Source organism: Olea europaea, chromosome 20 (assembly GCF_002742605.1).
Source record: "Olea europaea var. sylvestris chromosome 20, O_europaea_v1, whole genome shotgun sequence".
NCBI classification, from domain to species: Eukaryota; Viridiplantae; Streptophyta; class Magnoliopsida; order Lamiales; family Oleaceae; genus Olea; species Olea europaea.
In genome coordinates, this window is record NC_036256.1 from 2372085 (window position 1) to 2385056 (window position 12972).

The 12972-nt window shown below is 30.1% G+C and overlaps 1 protein-coding gene and 1 long non-coding RNA gene across 2 annotated transcripts; both read right to left on the reverse strand.

Annotated features, from left to right (window-relative positions):
* Positions 1 to 1919: 1919 nt before the first annotated feature.
* LOC111368951 lies at positions 1920 to 3458 on the reverse strand. The gene has a single exon (XM_022990442.1). The coding sequence runs from the start codon at positions 3456 to 3458 to the stop codon at positions 1920 to 1922; it is 1539 nt and encodes a 512-aa protein (XP_022846210.1).
* A 6688-nt stretch (positions 3459 to 10146) lies between these two features.
* LOC111369200 lies at positions 10147 to 10692 on the reverse strand. Its single transcript, XR_002698070.1, has 2 exons — positions 10647 to 10692; positions 10147 to 10423 (listed from the first exon to the last, which is right to left on the reverse strand). It is a non-coding gene; the product is annotated as an uncharacterized LOC111369200 (long non-coding RNA).
* Positions 10693 to 12972: the final 2280 nt, after the last annotated feature.

A 12972-nucleotide genomic window follows, 5' to 3' on the forward strand; every position in this document is an offset into this window, starting at 1 on the left:
TCTATATGTCCCATAAACTCAAAAAAAAAAAAAATTTAAAAAGTTATTCGGCACCTACAGTACTGTTCAATGAATGTGTCTATAAGCAAACATAATATATCACTTAAAACATTTTCACACATAATTTTCTACACGTTGTCTTAATTACTTCATCAATTTAGGTTCAAATTTAATCAAAGATCTAGATAGCTTTTCTGACTCACAGTTTCAATGAGAAATTTTTCTGTGGTTCAAATACTTTACATCCAAGCCTTGCGTATTAGCACCATCCCAAGAAAAAATGACACCTGCAATTTACACAAAGAAAAAAAAAACAATTAATTCATGAAGCTCTTGCTTTTATAAAATCAAGTAACTTAACTCATCAAAATATTCCAGTGTTGAACTTTAAAAGGAATTTGCTTAGTATATCCTAGTCACGCATATTGGCAGTATCCGAAGAAAAAATGACACCTACAATTCACACAAAGAGCAAAAAAAAAACTAACTCATCAAGCTATTGCTTTTATAAAATAAAAATGACTTAACCAATTAAAATCTATATCCTTAGCTTTTATAAGAATCTGCAAGAAATGGGGCTGTCTAAATTAGAGCTTGGGTTTACTAATTACAAAATTTGATACAGTGGCTGTGAAGGAAATCCAGATCCCTTTCTAATAAACAGAATTTTCATCTTCTCAAGCTAAGCTTTAGTAGATGAAGTATTTATTTCTTTATTGACTATCAAGAAAATAGCAAGTTGATAGGACCAAGATTTGTGTTGCAGACATTATTTCTAAGTGTTGCAGGCACAGAACTGAAGATAGTATACACTGATACATAGAACAAAACAAGAACATTGCAGTTTCCTTTTTATGCAGCGATAGACAAGCTATCTATTGGTGGTAGGCTAGAATATTAGTGAAATAAGATAGTTACTTTGAACATTTTACAGGACACTAACAGGTTTTATATTCTCCAAACATTAGAAGATATTTCGAGATTGAAAAATGAACAATTATGGAGCTTAGTTTTATTTCTTTATGAACCAGAAATAATGCAAAATGATGACAGCAAAGTGAAGTGAGATAATTGTACCATAATTCTCTTCTAGCTTTGATTGGTAGACCTTTGTTTGTCAAAATTGACTCATAATGCTGATACTTGCTCTGTATAGATAAAATGAACAATTTCAGACACATACAAAAAGAAGGAAAAAAAAAACCTAAAAAGTGAGGATAAATAAATAAGAAAATTGAATAGAAAAATTTAACCTTGCATCAATTGTTTTGGTTAGCTAATAGAATACTAAGGAAGTCTTTTTTTGTTGAAAGTAAACTTACAATAAAAAATGGAGGCACACACTTCTTGAATATGTTTTGTAATGATTATTGGCAAATGTAAATGAAAATATGATTTTATGTATTTACCATTGCTAAAATTTCATTGTAAACAACATTTTTAGTACATTTTGTATGTAATTTTTGGGCTGTTATTGGTTTGATAAGAACTTTAATACAATTTCTATTTTTGGCTCGAGACAAAGCGACATATAATTGACTGTGAGAAAATACTGGCTCAGGAAGATATAAACCAACAAAATCAAGTGTTTGTCCCTGAGATTTATTAATTGTCATTGCAAAACATGGACGAATTGGAAATTGTGTTCTTTTGAAAGGGAAAGGATTCTTGTCACTTTGAAGTGGAATGAAAGGAATTCGAGGAAGGAAAACCTTTTTTCCTTTATAATCTCCAATTGCAATTTCAGCATCTATAATATTTCTTCGAAAACTCTTACAAATAAGTCTAGTTCCATTACAAAGACCTTCTGAAGGATTAATATTTCTAAGTAACATAACAGGACAATTTGGTTTTAGTATTAGTTCATGCGGCGGTACACCATTCGGAGTTAAACTATTGAAAAAGTCTTATTGCATACTCTACTTAGTTGCATCAATAGCTTCATCAAAACTAAAATAAGTAAAAGAATTTCCAGGGAAATGACGAATCAACAAATTATTAATTTCATCAACATACTCATTCTTCGGAGTTAAAATAACTCTATTAACCATGTAATCAAGATTGTCAACATAATTATTTAAATTTGGGTAAACTATATCTATTAATGATTGTAAAGAAGTGATGTCTTCTTCGAAATCTATAGTTATGTCCACTGGAAGTTGTATCATGTTACATGAATGTTTTTCTATAATTCCGTCTCCAATATCAAGTAAATATTTAGAAAAGGGTGTATCTAATCGCGCTCTCATGTTTTCCTTTAATCTTAGTTTTGTAAATAAAGGCCATAAATAAGAGTTCACAAGACTTACTCCTATTACAACATCCTTACTACCTCTTTGAACAACAGGTAGAACTTGACGAAAATCTCCTCCTAAGACAACTACTTTACCTTCGAAGGGGAATTCACAATTATTAACATCCCTTAACATTTTATCTAATGCTTCAACAACATATCGACTCACCATTGGAGCTTCATCCCATATGATTAGTTTTGTCATTCGAAAAAGTTCTGCAAGAGCACTCTGTTTACTAATGTTACATATTGTGTCACTACAAATTTCTAGAGGTATTTTAAATTTAGAAAGTGTTGTTTGTCCACCAAGCAAAAGACCAGATGCAACACCAGAAGATGCTGTTGCTAAAGCAATCATTTGTCTTGACCTCACATTACCTAATAATGCACGATATAAAAAAGTTTTACCCGTTCCACCAGGACCGTCAACAAAGAACATGCCGCTAACATTAGTATCTACTTTCGTTAGGATTATATCATACGCTATTTTTTGTTTAGTATTAAGTTGCTGGGGAGACATAATATCTAGTTCTGACACGTTAATGCTTAGTTCATCATTTATTACTCTAGCAACAAGTTCATTTTCATGTAAATGTACATTATGCGATACGAAACCATAACTATTAATGGATTTACAAGAAAGTTCTAAAGTTGCATTAATTTCTAAAAGAGCTTTAAGTTCAGCAACTTTTGATGACATACCAGCATGTATAAAAACCTCAACCATAAAAATTTTGAATTTGTTCCATAGATTTTTCGGATCATTCGGAGCACACAAGGTTAGAATTGTTGCAAAAAGACGACAAAATGGAGTAGGCATTTGATACTCTGAAGCTTCATGCAAACATAAATAACAATTAGCATCGTCACTAAGCAAACCATGTAAAAGCGCTGCTTCTCGAAAAGATGATGTTTCAACACCATTTACAGTTTTTAAAGCACGATATGATGTTGCACCTCTAATATGATTTAACAAAAGACGCAGGTAATATCTTTCCCCTTCATTTGAATTTGCTGTAACTACTCTACCGATACAAACACCTTGTTTTCTATGGCTCCAACACTTACTATGGGAGTCCCAAACAAAAAATTCTGGAAATTGTTTATATAAAAGAGTCATGGCCTTTTTATCAACAAGATTCATATGGAAAAATTCTGTTAACATAGTTTTTTTGAAAAAGTCAGTATTTACAATCTTCTCAAGATTTTCAGAACTTTTGTATGTAATAAAATTATTATGTTCGAGATGTAATTGAAGAGTAACAACTGGAGGATTTATTTTTGAAAGAATGAAACCAAAAATTCTCCATAATGCTTTAGGAGGAGAAATCCATCTAGTTGTTTGGAAATTTTTAATCTCATCAAGCACATGTTCCTCAGAATGCATAGAAAAACCAATTTTATCATGTCCCTTGTATACATATTTATACAAATATTTCACAGCTTTGATGGTTGAACAAATTTCAACATTTATATGACAATTAAATTTAGCCAACAGATACGGATTGTAAGGTACAATCCATCTGTTATCTAACCATTGTCCTCTAACTTTGACTGTTTTCCCATTATTTAAACGTCTATACTTTGGGTATGAAAATTCGCCTAACAACGTTTTTGGGGTATAATCCTTTGGGAAATGACTTCTACATTGTTTATTTTTATTCATGCATATGTTTGTTGGACTTAAAATGCCACAAGGACCATGTATCATGTGAGCAACAACAGATGAGTATAAATGAGGATAAATTTGTTCGTCTGGAATCTCAGCACTAACAAATTTATCTATAGATTCAGGAGTAATGATTTTAGATGCATGTTCTAAAATGATTAAAAAATGAGCATGTGGTAAACCTCTTTTTTGGAATTCTATGACATATATATATGCAGCTGTAGAACCAAAAATTTTATTTTTGAATATATCAATTTTTAGTTCTTCTAACTTAGCTCTAAAGATTCGAGTTAAAAGTTCAGTTCTATTTTATGATTCGTCATTATACCTTAATTGGTCTTCTATTTCAGGCCAATTTGGATTATAAGTAATAGTCAAGAAAATATCAGATTTACCAAATTTTTGAACTAATGTCATTCTATCCAATGTCATTCCATCCATATATCTTTTGTTCATGTCCCTTGGACCACCAATAAAAGACGATGGCAGAACAATTCTTTTACCAGTCATAACTGCTCTAGTTTCACCGGACTTAACACAATCTGTAATCCCTTGGTAAAGCTCAGCGCGTATTTCGTTTTGATTATTACGAAAATAATCTAATCTAGACGTTTCTATTTTTACATAATATCTACAACATATTGTTGTAACAAACGTCCAGCATGAAGTAAAATTGATTTATGTGAAGGTCTAACCTGTAATTTGTAACAATAGTATTCTTTACATGATACTTGAGCTCTTGTTGTCTTTTTTTGAACCACTGGAGAAAGCATAGAAGAAGAAAATGTCTCACAATATGAAATTTTAAACATTTCTAAAAGAAATATACTATGCATAACTAAATTATTCACCTGTATTTTCTACCGTAAAAATTTTTGGAGCAGAATGTAACTCATGAAAGTCAAATAAGTTTTCGTTTGCACATATTTGTTGTCTTTTGCGTTTGTCAATCCTAACAATACCTTGGTGCCAACCAGTTTCACCAAAAGGAAATAATAAAGGGTATTGAAGAGGATCATAACAGCCAAAATAATAATGTATTTGATGTTTTTCTCCAGAATTACAAGAAATAATTATATCACTCACTCGTTCATTAGTAGAAGAATCATTATCAACCCAAAGAGCAGCAACTTGAGATGCACATGGTGTATTATATACTCTTTGATGTAATCCACAATCAGATCTAATTTTTAGACAATGAGATTTCAAATCTGGAATATTTGTTAAAGTTCGAAAGAAAATTGCGTACGGATTCAATTCCATTAGTTTCACAAGCTTTGAAAGTATACACTTTGTTAACTTATCAGAAAGTTGTAGTCGATGCTCTATATCATTTTCAGTATCAAAAGAATAGAGCTACATATAAGAAGGGCGATCGTTTTGTACAAGAGTATCATTTATGAAATGATATATTTGACCTTGAATTCTAAAAGTATAAATTCCTTTGTTTCTTTTGCACAAATTTTTATCATAATGCACACCAAATGAAGTAAATGAGAAATTGTTATTGTAAGTTCGTACGTAAGTTTTAAACTCAATGGATTCAACAGTATTTGATGTAAATAGATGATGTAATTCATCAGGAGTATCATTCGCTTTCAATCTAACAACTCCATCACTACAACAAAAACCTTTTGGTTCATCTTTAAATTTTAGAGCCCCACAGTATTCACATAACACAGGGCAAGGTAATACATGTGATTTGTTTGGTATCGAAAACAAACCTTCATTTATTGTAAACATTGATGGTATTAGCTCTGAGTGAACACCAAGTTCATGGGTATAAGTTGCAGAACAACTACCTATGATTGAAACTACATTAGAATCTAAGCGAGACATATTTGTTTAAAAAAATATAAAACATGGTTATAAATTCAATTTTTGAAAAAACAAATATACCAAAAAAACTTATTTGATCCAACATCAATGTTAGAAACATTATTACAACAAAAATGGCTAAATATGAAAACATTTCCAGCATAATTATGCATAACATAAATGAAACATGACAAAGTAATCATATTCATTTATTTAAAGAATACATGATCTTTTCACTATTGGAAAAAATATGTAATTAATATAAATAAGTTAAATATTTTATTACCTGTTTGATCACCTCCCATTTCAGAATTAGAGAAGTGGGTAATTGAATTTGAATTGGTAACACCAGAAGCTACAAAGTTTTTAATTTGTAAAATCATTTCAAATGTTAGACGCAGACAAAATATAAAACCTAATACATCAATTGTAGTTAATTGTGAATACCTTCTAATTGAACAAAACGTAAAGATTTTCTTTTTGGCATCTGTACGTTGATATCGAAGTTTACATTGTCGTTGCAAAATTCTCTTCGCCTTTTATTTTTCTTAGACACTGAAGCCATTTTTCTACCTACAATCAAAATATACATTCCTTTTGTATATTCAATATAAATAAACAAAGTTCAATATCATAGAAAATGATGAAACGAATTTTAATATACATAAAACCAAATAAAAAAAACACTCGAAATAAATACATGTTTGACAAAGATCAATTTAAAAAATCATTTCATTACAATAGCTTGAAGACTCTCTGTATTTGGTGCAATCATTTGATTTAGTAATCAAAATAAGAATGAAAAGAAAAATATGATAATACCCGGTGGTTTTTAACATTTTAGACATGTTTTTAGGATGTTGCCAAATTTTTTGATGTCAATGTTATGCTACCGTGGGGTTTGTGAAACCAAATCTGAGATGTTACCAAATTGCAAATTTCTAAATGGATTCACTTTATAAATCAAAACCAGATTGCAAATGACTAAATAGATTTACTTTATAAATAAATAAAAAAAGAGGAAACTGAGAAAACTAAATCTTATACAGAACCTACAGGAGTTGACCAAAGCAGCTGTGCACTATTACAAAGAAGACAATCTGGATGAACTTCCAAGACTTGTTGATTTCACTGTCTTTCTTCAACTGAGCCCCTGACAAAAGGCTGAAGTTAAAGAGCTAGAAAACTTGGCAAAAAAACATAGAATTAATGCTCCAGTTACAAATAATATATTAAAAGAAGTATTCTCTGTCAAATGTTTGCATTTTAGAACTATCAAAGACTTCACGCTAAGGAAAACCATGTTAGCTGATGAAGGAAATTAAATAAGCAACTATTGCACCAAATATCCTACCATTTCAACAAATATGTCTATAAGTAAACATAACGTATCATTTAAAACATTCACACATAATGTTTTACACATTTCCTTTCTTCTCATTTTTCACAGATGGTGACAAAAAAAGAAACTGAAATAAAATATCATTATCTTTCATCACAGCAATTTAAGTAACAAATGAACATACACAAACACTTCAGTAATTGATTGTAAATAAAAGAATAATATTCAAAACCATCACTGAAAAACCAACAAGAAATTAAACTATGTAAAAAAATTAAGTAACAAGTTTGACAAAGATCAATTCAAAAAATCATTTCATTAGAATAACTTAAATACCAGATAGTTGTTAAATTTAGTTTATAGAATTAACATAAATTTAAAACAGGTTATTTTTTCTCTTTCAATTATTTCTTGAGATCAATAAGTAAAAAGTATAACTGAAATAAAATAAGAATGCAATAATGTAAAAATAAATAAAGCTGTACATTAACACTATCTTAGTCACTGTAGTTTTAAACCTTTTAGCATTAGTTAAAATTCACACAAAACAAAAGAAGAGTCAAATGTTAACTAATCATATCTTTTTAATGTATTAGTCATTCAAAATTCACCAAGGGAGCTGTGCACTATTACAAAGAAGACAACCTGGATGAACTTCCAAGACTTGTTGACTTCGATGTCTTTCTTCAACTGAGTTCTTGACAAAAGGCTGAGGTTAAAGAGCTGGAAAACTTGGCAAAAAAACATAGAATTAATGCTGCAGTTACAAATAATATATTAACAGAAGTATTCTCTGGCAAATGTTTGCATTTTAGAACTATCAAAGACTTGATCTTAAGGAAAACCATGTTGGCTGAAGAAGGAAATTAAATAACCAACTATTGTACCAAATATCCATACCATTCAACAAATATGTCTATAAGTAAACATAACACATTACTTAAAACATTCACACATAATGTTTTACAATTTTTATTTCTTCTCACTTTTGACAGATGGCGACAACAAAAGAAACTGAAATAAAATATCATAAAGAAATTAAATAAGCAACTATTGCACCAAATATCTATACCATTCAATAAATATGTCTATAAGTAAATATAACATATCATTTAAAACATTCACACATAATGTTTTACACATTTCCTTTCTTCTCATTTTTCACAGATGGTGACAAAAAAATAAACTGAAATAAAATATCATTATCTTTCATCACAGCAATTTAAGTAACAGATGAACATACACAAACACTTCAGTAATTGATTGTAAATAAAAGAATAGTATTCAAAGCCATCACTGAAAAATCAACAATAAATTAAACTGTGTAAAAAAATTAAGTAACAAGTTTGAAAAAGATCATTTCAAAAAAGCATTTCATTAGAATAACTTAAACACCAGATAGTTGTTAAATTTAGTTTATAGAATTAACCTAAATCTAACACAGGTTATTTATTCTCTTTCAATTATTTCTTGAGATCAATAAGTAAAAAGTATAACTGAAATAAAATAAGAATGCAATAATGTAAAAACAAATAAAGCTGTACATTAACACTATGTTAGTCACTGTAGTTTTAAAACTTTTAGTATTAGTTAAAATTCACACAAAACAAAAGAAAAATTAAATGTTAAGTACTCATATATTTTTAATGTATTAGTCACTCAAAATTCACCAAGGGAGCTATGCACTATTACAAAGAAGACAACCTGGATGAACCTCCAAGAGTTGTTCACTTTGCTGTCTTTCTTCAACTGAGCCCTTGACAAAAGGCTGAGGTTAAAGAGCTGGAAAACTTGGCAAAAAAACATAGAATTAGTGCTGCAGTTACAAATAATATATTAATAGAAGTATTCTTTGGCAAATATTTGCATTTTAGAACTATGAAAGACTTGACCTTAAGGAAAACCATGTTGGCTGAACAAAGAAATTAAATAAACAACTATTGTACCAAATATCCATACCATTCAACAAATATGTCTATAAGTAAACATAACATATTACTTAAAACATTCACACAAAATGTTTTACACATTTTCTTTCTTCTCACTTTTCACAAATGGCGACGACAAAAGAAACTGCAATAAAATATCACTCTCTCATCACAGCAATTTAAGTAACAGATGAATATACACAAACAATTCAATTCAATGATTGTATCCAAAATCTAACTTTAATATAATATTATAAGCCTTTGATAACTCTTTTTGAATATTTCTATTTTCTCTTGTGCAGTAGCCAACTTCTTTTTCAAGTTTTCAATTTCTTGCTCCAACCCAGCGTCCTATATGGAATCAAACGAAGGCATTCTATTATTTTCGTGAAAAAAAATATCATTTTCACACCATTACTCCCAAGAGACGAAATACGAGAGCACCAGAAGGGGAAATAAATCATATTTAAAATTCACAAAAATATATAATTTTATCGCAATTCTTATTCACAACAATGGGTCCTTAGGTGTCTCGTGTGTTTGCTCCAAGAATGATATCATCCTGAATAATGGATTGTTAACAAAGGATGAGTTAATTAAGCATCGAGCCACACTCTTGAAGTCTTATGAACCAAGGATCACTGAATGTATTTAAGAAAGTAATATCATGTAGACACTAAAAGGTGTTATGAATATATAGAAAAAAAAATCTTGTTACATTAATGCTTCTTGTTAAAGAACTACTTTTCTAAGGATACCTAGAATTATTTCACAGAAACTTCATTAAAATAATGTGATTTATCATTTCTATAAAATTTCATTTTAATGGATCCACTCATGCTTTCCACGATTGTGGAATCAACTACCGTGTCTGATGCTAATAGATCATATTCTTTCACATTCATCACACAACACCTACCATATCCTAAAATATTGACAAAAACTAAACCTTTGCAGTGATTGCATAAAGCATCGCCATACAGAAACTTAGAAGCCATGAATTTCTCCACTAAGCTGTAGAATAACTTTTTGATGCTAGTGAAATGACCAGATTAGAAATTAATTAAAAAGAAGACAAAAGGAAAAAGAAACCAGATGCAAATGATCCCAATTCTGATATACGACGAATTACCAAAATCAAAGTATACAATAATTACACACGAAGCCAACAATTGAAATAGTCAAAGAAATTAACAAACAGAGTACCCAAGTACGGAAGTAGTGAAGCTGCATTTGCAGACGTTAGATCTTGAGTCTTCTTCTAATGCAGAGGGCTTCATTCACATTCATTCTTCCTCAATTTTGAATTTTAACTGTGACTTGGTCAAGCAGAATTCGCATTCAGATTATTTGATTATGTTTGTCTTAGTAGCCTACAAAAGAAATCGAAATAAAATGAAAAGGAAGGAAAATGGAAAAAAAAGAAATATTTTATAGAGCATCAAATTTTAAATATTTTGGGGAAAACGAAATTGTAGCCTCTATTCTTTCAATTTATTTAATACAAAATCCTCAATCGTCCCTCCAAAAGCATCTCGTGGTATCTCCATAAATGGCTTGCGAAAAAATGTCTTTTAAAGTAAAAGCTTTACAAACCTTTGCGGCAAATATCCTATGAACCGGTGTTCATCCACTGTCGAAGTACCAGCACTTGCAGAAAACATTATATATTTAAGAAAAATCACGACAGAAATATAAAATAATTGACACCTGAAAAAATCGAAGTAAAAGACTCACCTTTACAGAGAATAAGGTTCCTAAACACCGTTGTACTGTGAAGTAAAAGAATAAACCAAAGGAATGAAGCAGTTAAAAAAGGTTCAACATTGATTTTCCATAGGAAATATTTCTATTAAATACGCACGAGTAAGTTGTTTGGCGTCCACATCATCCTCATCCCAATCAAAGGAGAGATCATGTGCTTAAAATCTCTAGCAGTTAGCTCATATAAAGATGAGAACCTGTAACATTCCGAAATTTTTTTTAAAAAAATAAATAAATTATTATATTATTTTGAAAGTGAGGGATTAAGGTGAAATAAATATTAATATATTATATATTTGGGGTCAAATAATTGGATTTTGATAAAGTAATGATATGTATATCAATATTAGACTCATTTCGAAGGTCGTAATTAATTAGAAGTCTATGACTCGAGAAAAGTTATTTTGGATAAGAACGTATTAAGTTATACCCAATTGAAAGAAAACAAGATAAATATAATTTTATATAGTTTTAACCCATTTTGAATTTGATTGATTGGCTACCACATTTTTATTGGATAGGAATGGTAGTTCTTTTAAATGAAATAAAATAATGATAAAGTACAATTTTTTTATGGTACGTGCCACATTGGATTTGACTTTATCAAATCAAAGTTTTGGTTTATCTACTACTCTAGCCTATACCTATAAATACTAGGCAAGGATTTCATATTTTACCACACCAAAAAATACTCACACGTGAAAGAGAGAGAAGAAAGAAAGAGAGAGAGAGAGAGAGAGAAAGAGGAAAGAGTGTGTGAAAACAGAAATTTGTCATACATCAACTATCACTGTCGATCAATAAATCGTTCACAGAGTAGAGGAAGGAATTTTGGAACGTGCATTCAAATATTTTTCGTGTACATTTCGATAACAAGGTAAGATACATTTATGTGCAAAGTGTTTACGTTTCCTTATGCTCTTATATGCGATTAAATATGCATGGAATGCTAGTGGACCTTCGGGTTCTAGAGAAAGAGATATGAAATTTCTACATGAAAATTAAGAGGACCTAAGATGGGTGTGTCGCTTGGTCACCGATATACTCCATAAGAGAAGAGCGGTATGAAGTGTATTATTTATTTGTTATATACCTGTGTATGAAAATTTGCACGTATCTTACTGGGTATTTTTAATACTCACTCTTACATTAATTTTTCAGATTAGTTCGGGTCGATTGGAACAGTGGAGAATTGGTGATGCGGACTGCCAAGTGGATAAAGAATAGAGAAAAAGAAATAAGTTTGCCATTTTAAATTTAGCAATTTGTTTATTTTAATTTAGAACGCATTATTTGAATTACTTAGGAGTTTATGTTTATGGTTAGATACGCTTTCAATAATTTTAATTTAAACGTTACAATTATTTTTTTATTGAAGAATTTTATATAGTTCCGCATTTTTTTTAATTAAAGAAAAATGAGTTTTCGTAACGTTCCCGTGTTTATGCAAAAAAAAAAAAAAAATTGGGGCGTTACAGAACCATACATCAAAATACTCCACACAGCAATCTATATGGTATGGCAAAAAGTTCAAAAATCATAATATATTAGCCATTGTAAAAATATCAGCAGGCTGAACATCGACATGAATGTAAGATCATTTAACAAAGGAATTTAGCCCACTGTATGTAATAAAGGCCAAGCATTTAGCAATAAAAAATATGTTTACAAGAAACCGCAAATGAACATAGAAGCAAGAATGAATGAAACAACTAATTAGCACTGACTGCATCAAGCAATAACATACCAATAAACAACCAAACAATGCAATTAAAAAAGGCTCATGTATTGATTATCTGCATATATTAGTTTTATTAATATGGACATCTACATCATCCTAAAGCCCATTAAAGGAAAGATCGTGTTGGGCAAAGATTCAGCAAGCAGTACGTTGGTACTTTGCACCATCTTGTCATCCATCATATATTTGAAACACAAAATTGATGCAATACCGATTATAAAAGTTGAAGCAACTTTAAAATACAGTATCCAACGGATGTATAGGAGAGCTTCTATGACAATGCACAAAGTCAATGCCCAGCATATATTTTATTTGAAAAGTCAAACACAAGAAGAAAGTTGCATCACACACATCTATAAACTTACGTGGAATTTGACGTCCCCAAAGAGGAACTAGGCCCTTGTACAACCTGCAAAC